We start from the raw sequence: 25,673 nt of genomic DNA, 5'->3' as shown, positions 1-25,673 counted from the left end.
CGACAAATCCCCAGCAACTGTCTGACGCCATCGTGTCACGTCAATATGGACCCAAATCTCTGAGGCGTGTTTGCGTTTTGTTAAATCTGTTAAACAGAAATAAGTCAGTTTTGGGATCCAATGGGGGCCCGACCCAACACTAGCTAGATGTACCTAATAAACCGGCTAGTAAATTTATACGACTGAAACCTCAATAGTTAGCCCTACAGAAGTTCAAAGAGCTTGAAATGAACAAGTTCCCTTCTCTCCTTCGCCACTTCGTTTGCAAAGCCGCGCTGTCAGAGGAGTCCCTTGTGCTCAGCCAGCTGAAGCGTGTAAGTGAAGCAGCCAGAGCTTATAATTTCTTTATCAGCTGTCACTTTTTTTTCTATTCTGTGATTTTTAAAAATGTAAAAAAAAAAAAAGCTAAATGTAAAGTGAAACGGACGTGAACTTTTTTTTAAAACTACCATGGGGTTTTGTATCTTGCCATTTGCTTGCTTGTATTCCCTGCAGTATGAAATTCACAAAACTGTTGGGTAAGTAGCACAGCCTTGAGGCTAAGCAGAGACATGGGGCAAACCTCTGAGCACCATCTTTTTTCTTATGTTTTAAATTTGTTCTTTGCTGCTGGTACACTTGAATTTCCCCCACTGTGGGAAATGAAGGATCTTTCTATTCTACATCTGTAGTGAAAACTGTCAAACCTGATCATATACCCTGCATGTAAAGGTGATCTTTTTGTATCCAGCTCAGGCGCCACATTAAAAACAGCACGTCCTTCACCACACCAATAGGTCGAGCATCTAAAGCACTAAATTCAGTCATCTCCTCTGTAACAGTTTTACATTACTGAGGTTACTTGGGAACTAATGCACCCCCCACCTCGTTTTTAGAGACTTCTCTACAGTATGGTGCCTCGCCTTACTTGCTTTCAGGGTTAGAAAGTAGAGTCTTTGTATGGGGCCTGGTTTTTAAATGCTGAACAAAGGTTCAACAAAAGTGGTGGTTCTGAATGCAGCTCTTTCACCAGCGTCTCAAGAAAAAAAGCACAAAAAGTTTGCGAAAAGCACTTCAAGTGCTTTCAGTGTCTGTTTTCAAACCACAAACAACACTTGCTGGCACATTCAAGAGTGACGCTTTTCAGCTGATTAATGCTTCAAAACTGGAGCAACAGGAGAGATGTTGAGTCAACTACTCCAATACTAGTGATTCAAAACGCCAGGATTGGGTTTCTGAGTCCAAATTTAGGATTAATTAAGGGCATCTGTAACTATAGAATGTACAAAGTTGTTTACACAAATGTTTTATTTGTTAAACAGCCAGAAAATGTGATATCTAATGCCTTGGCATAGGCAGTAGATATCAATCCAACTGAAAATTAAATGATTAATAGGTTATCCAAATTATACATCAATTAAGGTTTCCCTAAACCTCCTCAGATTTTAATAAACTCCAAACAATTATAAAAAGCATACAGATGATTGCTATATGATGTGTTTACAGACCGAAAAATGTGGGAGATTTCAGTTTCGATGCATTTACTAAACAGGAATAAGAAATAATGGTTTGCACAATATGACTTGATGGTCACCGGGTCAGTGCTGATGAAATTGGCTGAATTTCAATCAGTGGTGGATAGCTTGGTGCATCAAGAATATTCAAACCAGCAAAACGAGTTCATGTCTGCAGAAGGAAAGTCCATATGCCAATAAATAATAAAAACGATATACATTAAACCTGCTTTAACACATTCTCTATGATTGCAAAAAAGGACCTAACTTACAAATATACCCTCTTGTGTTTTAGACTAGAAGGATTACACTTTTTCCAGACTACCCCTCCACATGTAGAAACAAGCAAGTGTGGCAGCAGCGATGATCTGATGAAGGAAACTCAGGCGAAGGTTGTCCAGTGTCAGCACATCATTACAGAGCGAGCAGAGCCACGTACTGCAACGAACCATCATCATTAGCAGTTTTTGTGAAGAGTTTGTATCAAAGACGTTTCGTGGTCCTACATTTCAGTGAACATTTCACTATGGCAGTCACATTGCACCCATGCTTTGTGCTTCACTGCAAAAACGGAACTAGAAATAAGTAAAATGTTATTTACCCTTGATTTGAGCAGGTAAATAAGATGATTTGCCAATGGAATAAGATTTTTTTCACCTAAAATAGAAACAACTCCTCTCCTTCATCTTATTTCAAGTGCAGGATGTCTAATTATCTTATTTTAGGGGTAGAAATACCAATTCCATTGGCAGATAATCTTATTTACCTGCTCAAATCAAGGGTAAATTCACTAACTTTAAGAACATTTTACTTATTTTTAGATCCGTTTTTGCAGTGTTGCAGTCTCTCTGCTGCAATTCTTTTAGCAAAAAAAAAAAAAAATCTAATGTTTAAAAAACAAATCCAATTACCTGCTTTGCCACCAACTGTGTTGGCGCAATAAGCGTCTTGAATTTCAAGCACATACTCCTCCTTCTGAAGGAAGGAAGTTTCTAAGAGGCTCTTGTTTTACAGGAAATCAAACCCTGGTGGGATTCCTGCCTTCCTGCGCCTGCTCCAGCATCTAGCTCTCCACCAAAATTACTGTGTGCACCTCAGGAGCAGCACGGCCTTATTTAATGCGACGTGAGGGTGGGGAAAAACTCCACTTAATTGAACGTGAAAACCACTGCTGCAGCGAAAGTGGCAGCAAGATTCAGCATCTGCTACTGTCACGTGTTCCCGTTGGTTCAGACAGGCTGAAACGTGTCCAGGTTGGAGTTTAGGAAATCAGCAGGAAGGATGGCACGGTCTCCGGGAAGGAACTCACCATAACTCCGCCAAAGGTTACCCAAAAAAACACACGCACAGACCCCATGTGTGATAAAAAGAAAACGGCTAAGGATCACATGCTTTATGTTGAGCCAGTTCGCCATGGGATTACAACCCTGGCTTGTTTTCTTTTCTCTGCAGACACTGCTGCACACACACACAGACATACTCAGAATATTTAAGCCCAAAAAGAATGAAGGACTCTTATTTGGTATGGAAAAAAAAAAAAAACTAAACAAAACATAGTGTTATCCACCACCAACACAGACCGTTTGTCAGTCGTGAAACACCAGCTGCAGCCTGCCCCGACTCCACCCTAACTCTTGGGACAGTTGCCTTGGATACAGCAACCATGCCAACGTAATTTAGGGAGGGGGCATGGAGGGACGTCTCTTGGCCCTCCACCCGCAGCTACCCCGTCTCACACACACACAGATGATTGATTTGGCCAACACCTCTCCACAACACTTCTAACAGGGTCGATTGGAATAATGGAGTGTTTCTAAGACATCAAAGCCGTTTGTCAGTGGGGGGGTATGGGGGGGCTGTGCCCCCATGGGCACACACTTAGACATATTTCCTGATACAAAAAAAAAATATCAGCTACCCCTCCCAGGATTATCATTCAGGCTTTTGCACAGTGCTTTTGCAAAAAAAAAAAAAAAACTATACTTGTTACACATTTTGCCAGTTTATAACCACAAAATGCAATGTACCTTACTGTGTTTTTAAAAAGAATAAATATAGGTGTTAAATATGTTTTACAAATAAAAACTCAAAAGGTGTGGCATGTTTGTATACAGGCCCCTTTTCTCTGATACCCCTAAATCAATTTGTGTGATAATACTTGTCTCTGGAGGTTGGATTAGTAGTAAAAAGACTCCACCTGTGGGAAATTTAATTCCAGTATAGATCCATTTGTTCTGGGAAAGCCTCAGATGTTTGTTAGAAAACATTAGCTGAGCTTCATGAAGTCCTAGAGACACGCCACACAGGTCAGGGATACGATACGTGGAGTCTGAAGTTTAAAGTTAGTTTATAAAACATCATCCTGAGTTCTGAATATCCCCAGAGCTGGACAGTAACAGAGTACATTTACTTGAGTACAGTACTTAAGTACAATTTTGAGGGATCTGTACTTTACTCGAGTATAATTTTTGGGGAGTACTCATGACTTTACTCAAGTACATCTGAGAGGTAAATATTGTACTCTTTACTCCGCTACATTTCTATCTATAACTGTGAGTAAAAAAAAAAAAATCTTCTAAAAAAATAAAATTAAATAAAAAAATCTCGGAAACCTTTAATTTGTTGTTTCCCTCTCAAACGTGATTGGATTGTGCAGGCGGCAAGGCACCACTGATTGGGACAGCCTATCAGCAATCACATTCAGCTTTACGCCGAAATCAACTCCATGGTCAGATTTATTAGACAAGAGACGAACAATGGATGAAGACGCAGCAGTTCCATCCCGGGAATGTGTCAACCCGTGGCCCCACCTCGCCCGACTATTTCAATTTTCTGAACAATTGAATGATAGTTTTCGCTTCAAGTGTTTGCTGTGTTTACCCAAACAGAACTTCATCACTGCCTACAAAAATTAAGCCGAGCATTTAGTTTGATGTTCTTTAGTATGCGGTGTGTTTAACACAGTCAGGTTCAAATGTGGGTGCAAAAAATCCATTCAAACTCTAGCAGAGGTTTGTCAGAGTGTTGCCATTGTGCTACTGCCTTGTGAGAAATGTTAAATAAAGCAACATGGTAAAAAGATTAAATGACTTGGTTTTACTTTCAATTCCTTTTACATTCTCCAAGGTATTAACATTAACATTTTTCATAACTCGATGTGTAGGACATTTCTGTACATAAATGTAAGCACTGTGGCAGTAGTAATGCAATATTTATAAAATGTACTCTTGATACTCAAGTACTTTTAAAAACAAGTACTTCAGTACTTTTACTTAAGTAGACATCTGACTGCAGTACTTTTACTTGTACTTGAGTAAAATTTAGCAAGGGGTATCTGTACTTTTACTCAAGTAATGAAGCTGTGTACTCTGTCCGCCTCTGAATATCCCACAGAGCACTGCCCTGTCCATCCCCTAAACACAGAGAGAGTGGCACAACTGCAGCCCCACTGAGACGTGACAGAAAGGCCGGTCAAGGGGCTTTAATCCATGTTTCAACCAGGAGGCCCATTGTAGCGCTCTCCTTTTACTTCACAATGAAGTGCCACTTTGTGTTGGTCAATACTTTGACATTTGTGGTTGAGATGAACTGTAAAAAACAACTCAAGGGTTATGAATACCTTGAGCTGCAGAGAGTGGAGTCTTCTGGCCTAGATAACCGAACACAGAAATGAAAAGATAACCAGGCTCTCGTCAAAGCCTGCAATAACTTTCTGGTTGGAAGTTTTTGAGAGAAAGTGCTCTGTAAGACTTGAGAGCAAAAGTTTCAGAGACAATTTGATGATTTGATCCGCCCACGGGCAATTCATTCCCCAACTCCGCAGCCTTTTCAAAAACTCGGGATTGAAATTGATTTTTTTCTTCTTCTTTTTTTTTTTTTTTCAAAAACTACTTGCAGCTCCAGAAATGCCTTCAAAACACGCTGAGCGCTGGAGGAACAATTTGACACCAAAATGGTAAATTGCTTTACAGCACACAGAGTAGGATAAAAAAAAAGCATATGAGAAAGCCATCAAAAGGCGCTTTATACTGTGGAAAAAGCTTTTTAAGAGTAAAGACTGTCTATAATTGCCAACGGTATAAAGTTATTCTTCATTTGGTTCCCCAAAATAGATTATTTGAAACTACCCTGCAGACTGCGGTCTCATCGAGTGGTCCTGTAATGACTTCTGAAACGTTCACTAACTTTAGTTTAGCCAGAATACAGACGCCTGTCTATAAAACACTGACGGCTTCATGTTTAAATGAAAACTTCATATGATGAGATTAGCAGTAAAATAATACAAAGTATTAATCAGAATTTCTTTATGTGAACACATTTTTAAGTGAAAGGAACCATTTAACTCATCAGACCCTTTAAACCTCCCTACTATTTTATGACGCTAAAAGAGTGATCCGTCCCAGTTAGTGTTCAGGTACTGATCAGGATTTGATCCTTTCTCTCAGTTTTGCTTTTATGGACTGTTTATTTTCTGAAAACATGATAGACTTGATGCCTTTTATCAATCATCACCATCAGTTTCATTCTCGGTCATGTGGACATTTTTAATTAGACTTTCTAATTGATCAGTCAGTCGGTTTTGCTGCATTAGTGACCAAACTTTTGGTAAGAAAGCTTTTGTATGTCTGTATGAAATCAATAGAACAATGTGGAAAAACAATACCTAACCTCTGTGTCATTAAGAACAAAAATGTCCTATTCCAAAAAATGCTATATAAAACTTATCTTCTCAAAACTACCAAACATTCACCACTTTTGATTATCTTAGCCTTTAAATTGTTCTTTGATTACCTGATAGAGTTCTTATTTATGAATATTGCTAAATAAAAGTGTCATATAACCAATTTTTTTTATCTGTCTTGGCAAACAATTAGCCAAATATTGACTTTATCGCATTGACAGTTTTTTGTAGCTTCAGATATGTAAAGCGCAACAATTTAGTCATTTGAAGATTAAAAAAAATGTCCCAATAATCATCACTGAAACCACAATTTATAATCTCACAGCTATTAGAAAATAAAACCAGGCATTGGAAGATGTTAGGGTTTCATTTTAGACAAAAACTGAAAAATGTGTCCTGTTTATGGTTCATAAACCTATAAAATCCACCACTTCCTCATCCTGGGCCTGTACGATACACATTCATCATTTCATCAGTCGTTGCGCTTATGTTACATATTTATACTTTTATACAGAGCAACATGGCAGCACAGTGGATCACAAAGTTATGTTCATTGCAGCATCAATGTGCACAGCAATGATTTGGAAACCAGTGGAATAATAATTGTTCCAAATAAAGAAGTTTTAAGACGAGATGATGTAGAGAAAAAATAACTTAATAGGACGCGTTGCAACAAGGAAGGCAGTGGTCAGTCGTGGTCAGCGAAAGCAGCTCAATCTGTTCACACACTCACACACACACACACACACACACACACACACACAAAATTGCCAAATCCAGCAGTCCTTATCAGCATCAAGTTGACAGCATGGTAGAGAAAGTCGTTGACCTCTGATCGAAGCCAATTGGCCTTTGACTCCTGTCGCTGGGAATCAAAGACGGAAAGGTTACGGTGTAAAGGAACAGACACGCCGCGCCGTAATCCTTCCAGCCTAAAACCTGGCCATGAATGCTCCCTTTCTTTTGGGCCATGTGTCTGCCTGTCCACATTTGCCTCTTTAGCTGCGCTGTTTACACCGTGCTCATAGGTGTGAGTGGACATATGAATGTGCGCGTTTGTCAGGCCGTCAGGCGTATTTTTATTCACGGCGAACATTAGATTAAAGGCGGCTGGTCATGGGAGCGCTGATGGAGCTCGATGTGATTAGAGCAAATGTGCGGCGTGTGATGCAGCTAAGGACATTCCTGCGCTGTGAAACATTCCCGCCCTGGCGCACAGACACCGGCGCATGCATCTGATGGACGAGGCCACGGTAGAAAAGGCCTCAGATGAACTGTAGACGTAATTCTCATTGATGGATAAAAGAGATATGTTGAGCCTCCTGAGAAGGTATTAAACGACGTGTTTCACTCGTGGACATATCTTCACAGCTCAAGTTCTGAAATGTTGAAAATCAAAACAAGCCCACCCAGAAAAAATAACTACAGTTACATTCAGTTTTATTAATTTCCTTCCACAACAAAAGGCAACCTGGGGTGTTTTGAATTAAAAGAGCTGACAGTTTCCTCCGAGCAAGCACTTGGCGACAGTTTATCATGTTCTAATGATCAGCTCTGTCAGCGTTATTCAATGTGCCGCATGGTGTTCAGAGCAGATAACCACATGAAACAAAACAGAGAGTTCTGAATCAATTAATACTTCATTAATCTGATCTATTTGACCAGGGTCGGGATAGTTAGGAAAGACAGGATAAAAAAAAAGATTGTAAAAGTTAAGGGGGCATGATGAGGAAACAGAGTGCAGGTAGGTTTAAAATGAGCAAGGTGTCTGCAGGAAGTGTTAGGATGCCTGAAGAACACAGTAGCTCTGCTCTGAGCTACAACTTCACTCCTCTTCTTCTTCTGATGCCAGTGCCCTGATCACTGCAAAAACTGACCTAAAAATAAGTAAAATGTTCTTAAAGTTTGTGTATTTGTCCTAGATTTGAGCAGGTAAATAAGATCATCTGCCAATGGAATGAGTATTTTGACCCCCTACAATAAGATAATTAGACATCCTGCACTTGAAATAAGATGATGGAGATGAGTTGTTCCTATTTTAAGTGCAAAAATCTTATTCCATTGGCAGATCATCTTAATTACCTGCTCAAATCAAGAACAGATACACTCATTTGAAGAAAATGTTACTTATTTTTAGTTTTGTTTTTGCAGTGCAGTTTTTAAGAGAGCTGTTAGAGTTTGAAGCCGTCTTCCTTTTCCTCTGCTTCACCTTTTCACACAATCACTTTGTACAATGCCCAGCCTGATGTAAGTTTCAACTCATCAAACCCTGGAACATATGTCCACTGGATTTTATTTAAATGAATCAATAAAAAATACAGCACAGTCTGGCACAGCAAAATCCATATTGTCGTGTTGTTATTTTAAACCGGATGAGCCAGGCTTTAGTCTAAAGATGCGTTCGTCTCCTTCAGCAGCATCCGTTCTATCTTTTTGTTTGGTTAGCCCTTTGGAATCTAAAATATACAAAACAATTACAAAGAATGCTTTTTTTCACATTTGTGCCAGATTACAACCATAAAGTTCAACGTGTTTTACTGTGTGGAGGAAAACTGCACATCACGGTGAACTTATGGTGAAACAAAACGAGGACGGCATCATGACCTGGGGATGTTCTTCAGCAGGAACAGGGAAGCTGGTTAGGGTTGATTGGAAGATGGATGAACCCAAGCACGGGTCAGTCTGGTAGTAATAAAGTCAGAGACTGCAGCAGACTTCAGACTGGCACGAAGCTTTATCCTCTAGCACAACAGCATTGTCAAACAAACAGCCGGTATGGTTTAGATCCACGCATATTAACGTGGTGGAACGGCCCAGTCCAAGTACAGACCTCGATATAACAGAGAATTTGTGAAATCTGCTGTTCAGCCTCTGGATTTGCAAAGCTAAAAACACTTACCCCAAAAGCCTTGCAGCTGTAACTGCAGCAGCATAAGGACATAAGACATACAATAAGGACACCAGGCCCTTTATTTGTCATTGTATGCAACATTTTGGTGGCATGTCAATGTGGTAACTGTATAAAAAACAATGCAAAAACTACAATTGAGTATAAAGCAAGCAAAAAAAAATAAATGTGACAAAATGCAAACAAGGTTTACTGGCGTTGGACACCTCTTTGCATGTGTGGGCTTTTTGCAGGTTTAGGCTGACGGATCTGAGCACAGCTGTTGTTGTCACGGTAAGGCTCTCAGCCAGTAATGTGTATGAAGGGAAAAAAATCCTTTTCTGCATGCAGTGCGAAGAACGTCAGGCCAGATTTTCCATGCCGGCAAAGCAAGAGCATATTAGGAATGGCGGTGACGTCCTGGTCTCAAAAGGCTCATATGATGGGACGCTGGATTTATTTTATTTTTTTAAGCTTATGAAAAGTTAAGACTTTCCATATTCTTTTTTTTTTTCAATAAAAATGAAAAAGTACATAGGTTAAAGAAAAATAAAAAAAACAAATGTCTCTCTTCAGACTCCAGCTTTGTTATTTCCGTATTGGGAACTGAACATACAGATACAACCAAGCAGCTTCCCTCATCATTAATCTGTCCAATTATTCTCCCCCAGCCTGCAGCGTTGTCCGTCTGAGAGCATTAAGGAACTACACACGTGTGTATCTTTGTTGCTGTGTCTTTGTGAGCATCTGTCTTTGTCGGTCTGTTTGTCTGCTCGCTGAGCCCCGGGGAACTTTGGCTGTCTGGTGCGCCGTTCCCAAAGGGAGGAGTTTGTTGGCTGCGCCACAGGAGGAGGGTGTTGTTGGAGGAGGAGGAGGAGGAGGAGGAGGGGATGGAGGTGGTGGGGGGGTGAGGAAACCGGGGCACATTTCCTGTGGAAATGGGGTTATCACTTCACAATTACTGGTGCAATTACAGTGGGAGGCCTGCGCAAGCTTGGGAACAAAGCCTATAGGCACACAGATGGGCACTCGGATGGAGACATGATCGCACGTGGAAGCTTGTCTAACACTCATGTCTGCATGGCAACAACAAAAATCGTAAAAGGACAAGCGCCCCCCATGTTCTCTCTTTCACCACGTGCCTGAATGTGTCGGAGAAGGTCGTACGGGCGTCGTCGCCTCCTGCTGTGACAGAGTGGCCGAATCCTTAATAGACAGCCAAGGGGTTTGAGATTATCACGTAGTTATCTTTCCACTGGGACACAGCGAATTTTACCAGATCCTGTGAGGGGTGTCTGCTTCATCCCTCCCAGGACGCAACCTAAAAATTGCCCATTGCTACTCAAGCACCCCTGGTTCCCTACGCGGGTCCACGTTTGCTCTGGCACCTAAAAGCCGACGCTGCCACTTTATTTTTCTTAAAGACGAGAATCATCTTTTAACCTGTCAAATCCATCACTCTTCTGATTACTCCTGACCCCAATCTTTGCTCAGCAAGCACGGGCAGCGTATAAAAATACACACATAAAAACAGCTCCGCTTAACGCGTCCTGCTGCGCCGTTTCAGTTCAGATCCTCACACGCAGACATATCAGAGCAGAATTACAGCCAAACACAGACACAGGCAGGTCTGGACTGCATCACCCCAACAGCAGACCCACGTGGACAGCTTGACCCTTGACCCTTTGACGAACGAGTATTTATCATCATCAATCTGTTGGGTCGGGGACGCCGTGATGCAACGTACACACAGATACAGTCTGTTCACTGTTTACCTTCAATCTAATTTGTTTTGGGTTTTTTTTAAGTTCCCATTTGTCTGAAAGCAGGTTTGTAGTTTTCCTGCTTTGTAACATAGATGGAATATTTCAATTCAATGGGATTCTCTTGCTCCATTGCTTATTTACTTGGTTGAGGGACGTGAACTCCCAGCTTCATTTTTAAACAGCCCAAACAAAGACGCGTGCAATTATTTTCCGATAAACATAAACGTCTCAACAAAATTCATGTCAAAGTTTAATGATGCGAAACATGTTTCTAAAGCTTAAAGATAACAGAACATTATTTTGAGGGGTTTACTGTTTATCTACTTAAGGCAACATCATCATCATCTTCTGGCTTGATCCATGAAGCACCACACCCTTCTGCTTCAAAATGCTTGTCGGGAATGTGAGAGTGCGAGTGATTCAGAGTGAAAATATTCCCATTTAGTTATTTTGCAGATGGCAGGAAAAGCAGCCGTCTGCCAGGGAGGTCTGGACGTACCGACCGCATGTAAATATGGAGCCCTGGAAATGTTTCATCCAGCTTTTACAACTGATGATCTGAAGTCATTTTAAAATATCTACTTCTAATCTGCTGTAAGGAATCATAGCTTCAATTCAACAAACACTATTTGACAGCAGGAGGTCGCTCATAGTAAATTTAGTTTGATCAGGAGTTACAAAATTTCTCATAGCTAGAGGTCAACTGGCCAACACAGGGATCAGAACTACAGTCAATGCAAATACAGTGCAATGTACAAAAATATTGTATCTTAAAAAAAACAAAATCTGTAGATATTGGCCAACTAGTGAGGTTTGAGCATCCCAAACTACAAAGAGACACTACAAAGTATTAACTACAAAGAGAAATACACTGATATACTACAACGGTTAAATACTTAGGTACAAAATGGGAGGAGATTGGGACAAAATGCAGATTTAACAGCCAACTAGTTCACAACAGACCATTGCTACATGTGGTGCTGTTGTTTTCTTACCATCATTGTTCACCAAACAAGTCTTTTCGGCTCTATTAATCCGCCAGTCCGGTCCAGCTCTGCCGAGAACAGAGTAAAGGCAGCCTGTTAGCTGTACATCAGCATCAAAGATGGCGTATTCCTGCGCTTTCCAGGTCTTGAGTTGTTTAAAAATGGTCCCAGCGGACCCATGATCAGCTGACGCATACGGCATTTTGACACTATCTTTTTTATAATGCAAGTATGGCGGCAGGATTTCAAACATGGTTCCATTTTAAATACTAAAAAATAAGCCAACTTTTTTCATTTGACAGGAATTAACTGTTCTATGTAACAGATATGACTAAATGAGTGGATTGTATTGGTTGTAATTGTAAGTGATCTAAGTTTGATTCTACGGATAAGAACCGGATCTGCCTTGAGATGACGTTTGTTGTGAATTGGTCCTAAATAAATAAACTGAAATGAATCATATTGAACTAGATAGCATGTCCAGCTCATTCGGCTGCGACTCTGGGTGAATGAGTCAAGGAACGGGTTGAAGTAGCAGCACTTTAGATTTTGATTCAGCGTGGCAATGTGTCTTTGTTCCTGCTGAGCCTGATATTTTACGACTCTGTGGACTCGTGCCAAGTGGAAATGATCAGTGGCCCCCGGCCGGCAACTCGCAGAAAAATCGGTGCAGTGTTCCCTTCGCAGGATGGTTGCTGCAGCACACGTTCCTGCAGTTTACAAATGTCTGCGCTAAAAGTGAAAAATCTCTGCAGCCTTTAAGTTGTCTCTGACTTCCCGTTTCTTGGCTCAGCTTTAAAGAGTTTCAGATGTAAAATATTAGTTGGGGAAAAAGGGGCAATAAAATAGCCCAACAGTTTGCAAATGGGCACTTTCTGAAAATAGTAGCTGCTCTGTGAAGGTTAGAGAGGCAGTCATGATGTCTGCGGTGATTTACAGTCGAGCTTTGAGGGTCAGCTTTATGACGAGTCCACGCTTTAAAGCCCAGCTAGATGATAAAGCTCCCTATCTGTCACTCTACATCCTCTCATTTTTAAACAGGAAAAGGAAGTCCGACTTTCAGTCTTTTGTGGCACATGTCTGATCTCTCCATCACTGACAAAACAGAGAGGATCAGATCCTTGTGGTTTCTCTTTTTTTTAGTACACAGCCATGGGAACATCAACATGGAAGCATCAAAGGTTAAGAAGTCTGCTGGACATGCAACGCTGATCAGAAACATTTCTGCACGCTGGTGCCTCCTATCCATGTGGCCCATCGAGCTATATTCATGATTCTTATGGTTTTCACTATATTGGGAAAAAGAGAACGATTTTCCTGTATATTTTTAATCTGCAGCATAGAAAACACTTCAGCTCTCACACCAGGTCCTGCCTTGCTTGGGCGGTATAGACAGATGCTTTTCCCCATTTCCCCCTCTGCGAGAGCTCGTCTTCAGCAGGAAAATGACCCGCTGCGCAGCGCGTATGTGAAAAAGAAACTGCGGAGAGATAATAAAAGGGAAACACCCTATATTCTCCTAATTTACCCATCATCTTATGGAAAACCGAAATCTATTTCGGCCAAAATAGCGCAAGCATGTGAACTAAAAATACACATTGCCACAGACACTTTATAACGACCCTCAGAGTATTTGCGCCATCTATGAACACACCCTGGTATCCTGCGTCTCCATCTCGCTCTAATCTACAGCTAATGAGGTAAACTAATGGGCAGAGCGAGTCCGACGCTGCTGATCCCATCTGCTTCTGCTCTCTAGCCGGCTGACAAGTCAAGTGTGCCTTTGTGGATTACAAACTCTCTAACGCTGCTGAGGTGAAAGCAGTGCTGTGAGAAACGCACGTCTCCATCATGCTGAAAAAAAGAAGCAATAAAAAACACAGAGATTGTGTTACACGGTGCTCTTTTTTTTATTTACTAAGTTTTTAATTCAGTCTTACTTTTCTGTAAAGGCACCGTAACTTCTAATTCCTTCGTGGACCGTTAACAGCACTTGGATTACGTCAGTAAATCTTTTAATTTCCCAAGTAGTATTTTACAAAGAAATAGTGGTAAACATTATAAAACTATAAGAGGAGCAGAAAGAAGAACAAAAAAAAAAACGGCCAAGGAAAGTCAGACTGGAGCAAATTAATACTTGGGGGGGTAAAATGGGAGAAATCTGAAGCCTGTGAAATGTTCTTTAATTGCAGGCCCCTGGCTAAAGATAGCTTCAGATATTAGCATTAAAATCGTCCCAAGGGTAAATTTAGAGCATGTCCACTGTTGTAAAAGGTTGTTGTTGCCAAAACAAGGTTTTAATTAGACCCCATTAACTGCGTCTGTCCAGAAAGAGGAGAAACCCACAAGCATCGAGTTTCTCATGACATGATTGAGTTTTAGTAATAACATAAAGTTGGGCTGTAGGGGGTGTTAAAAAGAGGTCCCTCCAGCCATCCCAGAAAACTAAGTTTCAGCACCAGAGGAGCAAAAAGTTTTGTAGTTTTGTTTCTACAAACGAGGCCGATAGATGCACACCGCTTCACATTTTTTGCCAATTTGCAGCGTGAGCTACCAGCAAACTAGGACTTCTTCCAAAAGAAAAAGGCTGTGTTGGGTGAGCAATCAGCTGTCGCTTGACTTTAACCGTAACAAGCGATGCTCCTGCCATCACTAGGGCTCCATTAAAATTGATAACAGAGAGGATCCGGAGTGTGTGCTAGATGAATGTCCCAGTGAAAATCTACATTTCAGCTACATCCCCAGCCCACAGCCTGGAAAGCACTGGCCTAGATAGGAACAGATCTGAAAGAATGTATGAATAATAGAGCATCTCTTGATTTTAATACTGCTTTGAAAGCTTTTGTGCTTTATTACTGAACTACACAAAGAAAAACACCAGAAAGGTGAAGTTGGAGAAAGTTAGGGAGCATTTGTTTTGTGCACCAGGCACAGGACCCTCCTTCATATGAGGGAAATATCACCATCTAAGCTGAGGGCGTAAAAAACAACTAAATAACCCTGGAACAGTAAGTAGGGTCATGCATTATCTTAATTACTTTGTGGCTAGAAATACACTGACTTTTATATGTATCTACACTCATTGAACTTTTTGTTGTGTTTTGTCATCTTACAGCCACAAACTTGGCTATGTTTACTTGGGAGTTTATGATTTTAAGCGAGACAGACAAAAGGCAGCCCATGACGCAGGCTGGAAACCGTCAGATCTGGCAACCCTGGAAGTGCCATCTGAGGAGCGGAGGACCCGTATCTATAAAGCACAAACAATAACCAAAAGACATGACGCATATGGTACTTACTCCCACCTCTCCATAGAAAGAATCATAAAGATTTAGAATCAGAGCGCTTATTGTTCTGCCACTTCGGTCAAATCTTGTGGCATTTCTTATAAAACCATGTTAATCAAATCTAGCTAAACTAGCTTTTTCATTATGGTAACAAATATTGCTTAGAGAGTTACATATTATTAAAAATAAGTTTTCAAAAACTTTGAAAAAGAGGGGCATGAAACAGAAGGGAGGTGGCCAAGAGAGGAGAGAGCAGAGCAAGTGAAGGAGAGAAAGAGACCAAAAAAAAAAAAAAAAACTTCCATAGCACACAAAATGTTGATGTAATATTAACTATGGCGGTCTGCAAAAAAACAACTTCCATAAAGTCCTTTTACTGTTTAAAAAAGCAAGTTGGGTTAAGAAATGCAGAAGCTGTGTGTGTTTCGACGTTGACTGTGTTGGCTTGGGACTGATTACACATTTCATTCATAAAAGACAAACCTTTACAGGAAAAATTAAGATATCTGAGCGCAAATGGGACGAGCAGCTAACATATTAGCGTGCCACATTTATCTCTTATGGAAAGTACGGCAAAACAGAAACAGCCACTTGAGCAAATGTACATCCTGACAGCTCTGAGTGAATCTGCTCGGTCTTTTTAAACACCCAAACAATTTGCATGTTAACGCCGTTCCCTTCATTTACATTAAAATGGGTTTGTTTGTCTACAAAAGGGACGGCGGCGCAACTTTACGCAACCATTATGACTTGTCAGCCGTATGCAGGTAAAATCTCTATTCATACCAGGATCAACTCATACGTACTGCCGACGGTCTCCTGTGACCGATAAACATAAACGTCTCTGGCGAATCGATTCATGAAGGGAATGCTGCATGAATAAAACATGGCTGCGGCTCTGTGGGAGTTAATAGATTCAAGATGACTTAATAAAGCAGGCGCAGTTTTATTTTCTGACAGCGCAGAAGGTTTTATTATTATGAATTTAAAAAGCTGTTGCCGGTGATGATGGAATATTTGAATGCACTCGCTTATAAGAGGCTTGTGCGAAACCTCTGCTTGATTGTATTTTGAGTGCATGCAACAAAAAAAATGTCTTAAGTACCCTTGTTAGTGTAGTTAAAGTGTAAACATGTTTTTCTTGATTGTGAAACTGCAGTCTCTCGCATGAACAAAGGACACGTTTCACCCTAAATTTTGCTAAATAAAATCAGTGTGTGTTTGCGTGAGGTAAAGATGCTGTCTCTACCTGCCACCGACCAATGGTTGGGATCATAGTCTTATTACCCTCGAGTAGGGGTGGACTTTAAATTATTATCACAATACATTGTTATGTTGATGCTAATGTTAAAAGTGATGAAAAAGACTATTTATAGCTTCTTGCAGTCTTTTTTCGGGTAACCGTGTGGCTGTGACTGCATGTCAATTGTAGCCCAATAAGCTCAAATACTATCCTTAAAAAAAAAACATTTGAAAATGTAATATCAAAATAAAATTCTAAACACTACTAGTTGGAACTTATCGTTAAGATAAATCAAAATTCTTATCGTGATGAGAACAAGGGTGTGTGTGTGTGTGTGTGTGTGTGTGTGTGTGTGTGTGTGTGTGTGTGTGTGTGTGTACGTGTATGTCTATCGTTGTGCAGACCAATACTTGACAGTAGACCAACGTAGTGTGGACAATTGGCATTGTGAGGACATTTTGCAAGCATTAGCCCAATGCAAATTAGAAAGGCTTGAAGATGAATGGAAGTCTATGGAAGACAAGGCATGATTCTCACTATGTACTTTAAATAAGGGTGTGAATATTGTATATATTTAATATTGTGTGAAGCAAAGAAATACAGTATATAACTGAAATGGTAAAATGAAAACTAAATCTAGACTTTATTCAGGGTTTCAGTTGGTAAAACAACCACCACAACACAGTCTTGCTGCTCAGATTGATGTTGCCTAATAGGGTTAGACTCTTGCCTTTAACATCATGTACCATGGTCCTGCTTCTGTTCTGGTAGGGTTTTTCCAAGATTTAAGGGCCCTTAACCCTTAAATGTATCTGGACAAAAGTCAATGAAAATGATTTTGTCAAGTTCTTGGCTTTAGCAGCTCAATATTCTTCTGGTTTGTCACTAACTGAAGGAAACCAAGTATTAGGCCCTACTAACAGATCGACACAAAACACTCTTATTGGACATTATCTCCACAGTGTCATATTATGTGTAGATCCACCATACCAACATTTATGGCACCCTGTACCAGCACAAAAGAAGTGCTGTTCAGTTGCTTTGTATACATGCATCCAAGCCCCTAGCATGTGGACCTCAGTGGCCTCAAGGAGAGACTACTGGATTCCTGGACTATGTGGCAAAGGTCTGTGTTTGAGGGTGTCCTTAAACTAGTCAGTCAGCCAGTTGATCATTTCATGTTGGACCACAATAGTAAAAGTAGAGAAAAGACATATACTGAGTTGGAACCACCTCATGGAAATCCCATTGGAGTCGTACCAAGCATTCCCAGCTTTAGACTGTGTAGCTCCACCTGGTGTCATATCACAACGAGGGAAATGAAAAGGGTTGTTTGTGTGTATCTATCAAAATTAATCTAGAGGCAGAGAGACTGAACATTGTTAGTCAATGTTTCTGCAGCACAAACGAGATGTTTGCTTTGCTAAAACAAAACTGGTTTAAGCCACGACTTCTCCTCTCATCTTCCCCTCTAATGGTTGCCCATCATGGTTTATGCTTTAGGAGCTTCTTAGGTCGTTTACTTGGACTGTGCCACTAAAAAGAGCTGACATGAGGTTTGACGCAGTGGTCCACGCTCATTTGTTTTAGATTTAAAGCCCTTTTTAAAACCTCAAAAACAAGGAGAACAATATGCACATTAGTTCCTTCAGTGACACTGGTTTGAATTGGGGACCAGTGGTGGGTGGCGGTGACCTAAGTGCTGATCCTAAAGCGTGAACAGAAGGTTATCAGACCTCTGATTGTTCCTACAGTTTATAAGTCTGGCCCCCCCTTTGTGCTTTTGTCCCATCATCCCAGCAGAGTCAGAGCTCTGTGTAATCCTTGATGTTAATGATGCTTCTTGTCCTGTTGTGACCTACCAGGCCTTAGGCCTCATAAACTACGACTGGGGTTCAATTCCCATCTGGGGCAACAAATAGAACGTAGTAAAATATTCCTTTGCCTAAAGGTCAATTGGCTTAATGTGCTTCCTGTTTAATAAACATAACAATGGTTGGTAAAATGGTCCACGCAGTTTTTTTGGTTAGTTGCTCTGGCCTGAAACAACTGAAGCAGGTCAGGACCTTTGTCATTTACTTTGACAAAGGTCCTTCAGAGCCAAAAGTGGACCTACAACACAGACAATAACTTGAATTTAGGCGCTGGCAATAGAAACGCTGGTCATTTTTACATAATCCAATTATTTTTCCTTAGAATGAAGATCACATCCATTCTAGCTTTGACTGATACATTTGAAACAGGCGTGATTATAATAAAGCACACGTGATGTTTTAAAGTCAACCAAGACAAAGATGGAGCTACCAGAAGAATGTTTGGAGAAGTCAAGGAGAGGCTTTCAAACCTAGAAATGTTGTGCCGACTGTTAAGCATGGCAGTGAAAGCACCATGCCAGAGGTAACTGGGTGAAATAATGAAGGAGGAACGCCCCCAAATTCTTCCGCTTCACCTCAAATCAGCAGATAGCTGGTCGCACCTTGGAATGGCTCCAACTTCAACCCGAGTGAAAATTTGCGGACTATACTAAAAAAGACTGCTCTGTGCTGGAAGTCAAAGATTTCTACCATTTCTGAAAAGAAGAGAAAGGATCAGAGATCTAGTTTTGTTGCAAAAGTTTTATGTAGGCCATAAAAAAAACTGGTGGTTTTTCTGCAACTTGCTAAAGGGAATAAACTCAAACTCAATCACCTACGTGTGTGTGTTTTTAAAAACTCATTAAAGCTACAGTTAATATTTCTATGAAATGTATAAAGTGTTTTTATTGCTTTTAAACATGAAATGTGATTAGCAGGGTTTTTGCTTTTTAATTTTTTTTATAATCCCATGGAGTTCAATAACCTGTTTTTCTTGTCTTACTCTATCATTATTATACAGCTGCCACATTCAGTCAAATCACTGGGCTTTGCTTTCTTTCTGCTTCATAAATCTTTATGGCCACAATTTGTTTCACCAGTGAAATCATTCATTTAAAATGTCAAACTCCACCGTTGTTGTTTTTTCTTCAATTAGTCTCCTACTACGAGTCCCAGGGACAAAGGGGGGAAAAAAAAATCGCAGCGTACGACGTGTCGGAGGCTGCCAAACAACGTCAGAGTCGGAGTGTTTCACTGGAGCTCAAATCCTTCTCTAATTACAGCAATTCCCTTCCAAAAAGAAATCCCCGCCCTCTGTCTGAGTGAAAGCTACACGGTGGAAGTGACCGCAGTGTAGCGCTCCCGCGGAGAGGAAGAAAGAGCACATGCGGAAACACATACACACACGCAGGATGATGGACATCACAGTCCTTTCATCCGTCACACTTTTTTTTTTTTTCCCCCAGTCTGTCTTCAAAGACGGACATATTGGCCGTTGTAGATATAGAAGACGCACACAAATCTGTGTCGCTCAAAGACAGAAGGATTTGCCTCAGTGGAACACCAAACAAAGAGAGGGGCTGAGCGCTCATCCTGAAAGTGAAGCAGCTTTGTTTATGGACTCAGACAAGAGCTTTAATCTGAACATATCTACACATGTGCATAAACACAGGCGCTTTCATACAAACGCCCCCCACCTCCAACCAACTGGGGGATCTACAGGAACGTGTGACACCTACAAACACAGCCACAGTACAGTGACAGAGGGGTTTGCCTCGTTATAGTCTTCTTCTGCTGTGGCTTTTTTTTTTTTTATTTTGTCGCAATTAAATGTTTCAGACAGTCAAACTAATTTCAGCCTGAATGAAATGCAAAAGGCTGTTTTCAAATGATGATTTCCTTCATTAATGAGGAAGAGGCTATCCAAGTCAACCCAATGTGGGAAAAGTAATTGTCCCGCCTGTTAAATGATAGATTAATTGTGATTTGCCACATTTTTTGGGAAGCGGATTTAAATTTCGGGCTTCCCATTTGCTGGCACGGTTGCCTTGCAACAAGAAGGTCCTGGGTTCAATTCCGTGTCTTTCTGCGAGGAGTTTGCATCCTTTCTCTCCAGGTAGTCCACTGTCCTCCCACAAGCCAACAAGATGATGGGTGCATTGTTTGCTTTTTATTAAAAAACCCGTGGGAATGTGTGTGTATGTGTGCATCGCTTTTGTGTGTTTGTTTTTTGTTTTGTTTTTTTGGCCTGTGTCTCTCTCTTAACCATTGACCGCTGGAGATGGGCACCAGAAGACCTTTTCATTGAAATGTGTAAGCCCATCTTTCCACTCACAAGAACAAGTGGGTATAGACAATGTTTCAGTTTAACAAGCTACACTTTTTTGTTGCCAGACCTGGCTGAAGCATCACAAAAATCACCTTAATCGAACTTCTCTGACAACATTGAGAGAGTTAACAGTTGAAAGAGCAACATGTCATCTCCCGATCTGAAGAAATTCAAGAGTCTGTGAAAAAATAAGAATCATCTCCAGTTCTCACAAACATGTTAAGGCAGTTGGTGCTGCCTGAGGTTATTTGGTTTAGGGAGATTTTTTTTTTTTCTTTTTTTGAAAATTGCCATTTGGACACTACATTTTGTATTTATTTGGGTTATCTTTGTTGATAAAATGTGTTTAAGGATCTGAAACATTGCAGCGTGGCAAAAAAGGCCATAAGAATCGGAACCAAATCCAAAAGGGTGTAAATGCTTTTTTCCCCCCGAACACTTCAGCAGTTCTTCACATTTTACCACTTTGGTCCCATTGGACACAGATTCCCACCTAAGAAAATCCAACCAGTCCTTTCAGCACCCTTTCTTTGGTCCGTTCCAGGTTACGTTTCTTCGGCCTCGACTTATTTACATCACAGACACTTCGAGTCTTCACTTATGCAAGAAGACGCAATCAGCTGCTTTCTCACCACATGATTAGAGGAGCCTGAGTTTACCTCGGTGTAACTTAGGGGCTTGGATGCTTCAACAAGGCTTTTCATTTCTGGGAGATTCGTGGTAACTAGAACTAAGGGAGCAAAGCCTAAATCCTGTTTTAATTACAAGCAGATCTTTGCTTTCTCATTACTTCGCAGTTGTTGCCGGCAAACAACGAAACACCCCGAATGGGTCACAGTGTTAAGCCCCACCCTGCCTGGTGAAGCAGAATGTGTCAAGACAATTCCTAGTGCATCAAATCCACCCTCTGTCACACAGACATCATATTCAATCCCTCCTATTCTCCAGTGAGGCCAACCCAATCCCACTGCCGCTCCCACAAGGTTAACACACGCAGCTTTACTACTGACAGCTGATGCAGCGCCACAAAAACATCTAGAATGTTTAAAATCGATCTAAAAATCATACTTTAGTTGCTGAGTCTAAGCTCTGGTCCATCATTCAGAGGTGTGTTTTTATTCTGCCTATTGCCAATTCCGAGTACAACTGGAGAGACAGAGAAAAAACTCCACCCTCTTGTTCATTACAAGGCTCTGTTGAATCCATCAACAAGATTTTCCAGCATCCACCACATTGAAATGACTACGGTTAACAGATCCGCCCAAGGCCAATAAATAACTCGCTGGGTTGGGATCCGGATCCGACGATCACAGGCACTTCCAAAATCCTGCAGGAGGGGGGGGTGATGCTGAAAGTGTGAGTCAATCAGGGAGGATGTCCTTGGTTGGGCAAGTTATGTGCCAAGAGGGAATAAACAGATGCCCCCATCTGAAACCCTGCAGCTTTCATTTCGGTTCAGGAAAACTTTGTTGTACTGATGACACTAAAAAAAAAAAAACTTCTCTGCAAATTCCTGCAAGCTATTAGGTTACACCAGGGGTCCACGTGTGTCGTGTATCAGTCGGAACAATGTTTTTAACATCTAGTGTTGCCACTGACAGCTGTCTGAGTCCATCAAATGATCAATATGCTGAGGATGAACGCCTAACCGCTGAAATATAACATCTTTCCTGCCATTGCATCCACAGGAATGCGCACTGATGTTGATGTGCCGGTTATGATTCAATGTATAGGGCAGCTCCCGTACACGGACGAAACGGTTTGTTTACAGGCAGGAAATGGTTGTGGAAAGGGACAAAATGGCAACTCGTAGGTGTGTGATAGGCCTACTAATTGGCCAACTGACCCAAAGCTAAAGACGTGTAATCACGTTTGTTTTGTTTCCATGAACTGAGTTTAGCAAAGTGGACCTATAGATGAGCAATGAAGTCACTCACAAGCCTGTAAGACAAAGCGGACACAGAATCCAAAGATTTTCACTGGTTGACCTTAAAGTGTAGCTGGTACATGCGGTAAAATCTAGATTTATTCAGCTTAACTCATTTTCTCCTACATTTTTTTTCATATTTACACTGGTTCTCCTCTTCTCCCCCCTATTGATGAGTTTTCCAACTTCAACGAATTAGAATTTGATTAAATACAAAGGAATCCAAGAAGCACGTGTGTTTGATCGTCTTCCGTTGCATCTCGGCGCTCTTAATAGGAAGTCATTATGCGATTGCAGTTCACAAGTCTACAGAGACCTCGTGTTGAGAGAAGGTGTGTTGGTGAGAGCCACAGACACAGATTTTCACACTTTCAAACTAGACATTAGCACAACGTTTCATTCAATAATGCCACATGCGGGGGATGCATAGAGTAAAAAATCTGGTCGAAGGGCACAAAACTGTCCCATTTCTCCACTATGAAAGCAGCGTGTGGGTATCAGCAGAGGAACAAACATTAAATGGGTGTAAACGAGTGAAAGCAGCACTGGTGTCTGGACGTCAGACGGTCAGATCTGAGGAAGCCAGAGCACATGTTGCCTCTTACCGGAGTAAGTAAACTGCAGCCTTGGTTGAGCTGCTCTCCATGCTCCCGTCAGAGCGCCTCCAAGGTGGGCTAGCAGGACCGCTGTCAGCAGCCAGCACATCTTCCTCCTCATCACGCACGCCGAGCTGCAACCTGACAGATTCAGACAACTCACTCGGCTCCGGGGTCTCCTCCCTCAGCCAAGTCCTAAAGTCTTAACTGCTAAAATGCTTCACACACAAAAAAAAAACAGAAAAAAGTTTGAATCCTTGAAGAGTTTAAGTCTCTAAGATCCTGAACACTTTTAAACAGTCCAAGCTCGTCCGCCTCTCCTGCGTCCAGATCCATAAAATAATTGTCTGCTTCTTCTACAGGAGGCACCCACACCCGTCCGCGTGTTTGTGAGTTTACGCGCGTGTGTGTGTGTGTGTGGGCTTCAGAGATGAAGAGGAGAATGTATTCCAAGAAAAGACTGAGGCGTCTCTCCGCTGCCTCCTCGCAGCTTGACAGCTCTCTGCTGTTCATGTGTTGCCCGAGCTCCCCTCCGCATGTGCTTTTTCCTCTTTCTCTCTGTGGAAGGCGGAGAATGAAGAGATCCCAGATCTTCGTGACCACCCAGCACACACACACACACACACACACACACACACACAAATGTGGACAAGCTTGGCTATTCAGTGTTCTGGGAAAACCTAGTTAAAGTGGAAATGAGACAGACAAGCCAGCTTTCATCTTTATTCTCCGTCTCTCTCCTGTTTTTTTTTTCTTAACCTTTCTCTTGTAATATTTTCTTTCCGGTGTGTTATTATGAACCTTATAAATCTGACAGCTTGAAATAAGACTAAGATTGATTTCAGGAAACAAAACAAGGCATATTCAGTTCACCGTACACATTTGATTTGTAATAAGCTCCTGAAGGTTTTGAATATTTGTACTGATTTAGAAAAAAAGCTTCTATGGAGACAGCTCCGGCGGACACTCTAGAGCTGTGTGCATGACAAATGTGCAGCATACTTTTTTTATGTGTAGTAGTGGAGGATAATTGCTGCCAAAAAGGTCTTTGTCAGTTTGCAGGTTTCAAAACAAAACAACAAAACTCAAGAGTTGCTTTATAATTGCAGCAAAATCTCAGGCTCTTTCTCTGAAACAATCCTCCTCCTCCTCCTCCTCCTCGCAGCTCCACACTGTGTCTCTAACCAGTTCCTTCCACTCCTAACCCACATGCATTCATTATAATTTCTGTGTTTCGCTTGTTTTCTTCAGATACCGGCACACAAGGGTGAGTTTCTCCACCAGCTGAAGTTCAATTACAGGCTAGTGGGGACAATTTATTCATTCTCCGGAATAAATAATGAATTTGGGTTGCGTGCAAATGAAGGCGATGCTCCCTCTGAGGATTTTGGGGATTGGTAAATGATTTATTTTGCTGGCTTGTTTTCTTATTTCGTAATTAGAGCAGAGCTTATATTGCAACAAAACTATTTAATTATGTGATTAATACCATTACTCATGCCCAACTCTTTTTTTTCAGAACTTTGTTGCGATTTCAGTTTGTTTTGGATAACTGTGGTTCAACCTGCTTGTAAATAAAGTAATCAAACGGACGTGCGAAGGAAAAAAAGTGGCCACGCGGTCGTACAGCGCAGCTAACGCGCCCCCTGGGAAGGCACAGGCTGCATTAGAAGTGACCTTTTGGATGTTACTGCAGCTGCTTGCCTTGGTAATTAAGATTAAACGATTCTGTTTGCAGTAATGAGGGAAAAATTCAATTGCAGTTCAGTTAAAGTCAATCATCTGTTCGGGCATTTGGTGTAGTTTTGTATAATTTACTGAGCTGCTGTTATCTGTGCAACACCAGCTAAGGGTTTTAGGATTGCTTACCGCCCACCACTGCTGTGTCTAAATCAACACAGGGTCACCTGTAGGGTTACTCCACATTTTTCAAGACACACTCCAAATAATTTTTAAGTTCAAATCTTTTGTTGGTCCATTAGAAAAGTAACAAAAACAAGGTAAAAAATTAAGAATGAATCGATTACAAACTTCCAACGTCTGGTTTTCAGAAGGCTTAGAACTGCCAATACAGATATAAGGAAATTCTGATTCCTCTTAAAAAACGACAAGAGGACACCAACCCTGCATTCAAAATATTGTTTTCTAGTCTGCCAGGAGAAGTCATTTGAATTGTATAATAGGCACATAGGTGAGGTCACATGGTGGGCGTGGGCCATTTCCACCAAAGTGGTTCAAGTACTAAACCAGGGCTGATGCTAGAAGCGGTCATTAACTGGCTTTGTAAAACAGCTGGTGTGGTTTACCGCAACCAGGGAGCCAACTCAGAGCCACGTCTCTGTGTCACCTTACATCTCATGCAGTGTTTGATCTTCCCGTTCTATCCGGAGATTTTCATGGAGGACCTCAGAGCATGAAGACAGTTTAACTAGACAAAGCGTCTTCTGTTTCTCAGCCTCCCTGCAAACATACCCCAACATTGCCATCTTGATTTATTAAACACGGCTTTAAAGTACGTGAGATGTTGGTGAGTGCCTCAAACTTTAAGTCAGGTAATCCCAGTTCTGTTCAGTACCAGCAGCAGAGGGAAAAAAAAATAATTGAAGTCAAACAACATTAACACCA

At 41.2% G+C, this 25,673-nt stretch overlaps 1 protein-coding gene across 1 annotated transcript in view; it reads right to left on the bottom strand.

Annotated features, from left to right (window-relative positions):
• The window catches only part of sema3h (sema domain, immunoglobulin domain (Ig), short basic domain, secreted, (semaphorin) 3H), a 73,842-nt gene extending 50,212 nt beyond the window's left edge, over positions 1-23,630 (bottom strand). Inside the window, exon 1 of the mRNA XM_012866769.3 lies at positions 23,058-23,630. Coding sequence (XP_012722223.2) covers positions 23,058-23,169 — 112 coding nt within the window. The 5' untranslated portion in view covers positions 23,170-23,630. The remainder of the gene's footprint in view (positions 1-23,057) is intronic.
• Between the last annotated feature and the right edge of the window lie 2,043 nt (positions 23,631-25,673).

The sequence above is a fragment of the Fundulus heteroclitus genome, chromosome 1, assembly GCF_011125445.2.
Source record: "Fundulus heteroclitus isolate FHET01 chromosome 1, MU-UCD_Fhet_4.1, whole genome shotgun sequence".
NCBI classification, from domain to species: Eukaryota; Metazoa; Chordata; class Actinopteri; order Cyprinodontiformes; family Fundulidae; genus Fundulus; species Fundulus heteroclitus.
This window is presented reverse-complemented; position numbering and strand designations above follow the sequence as displayed.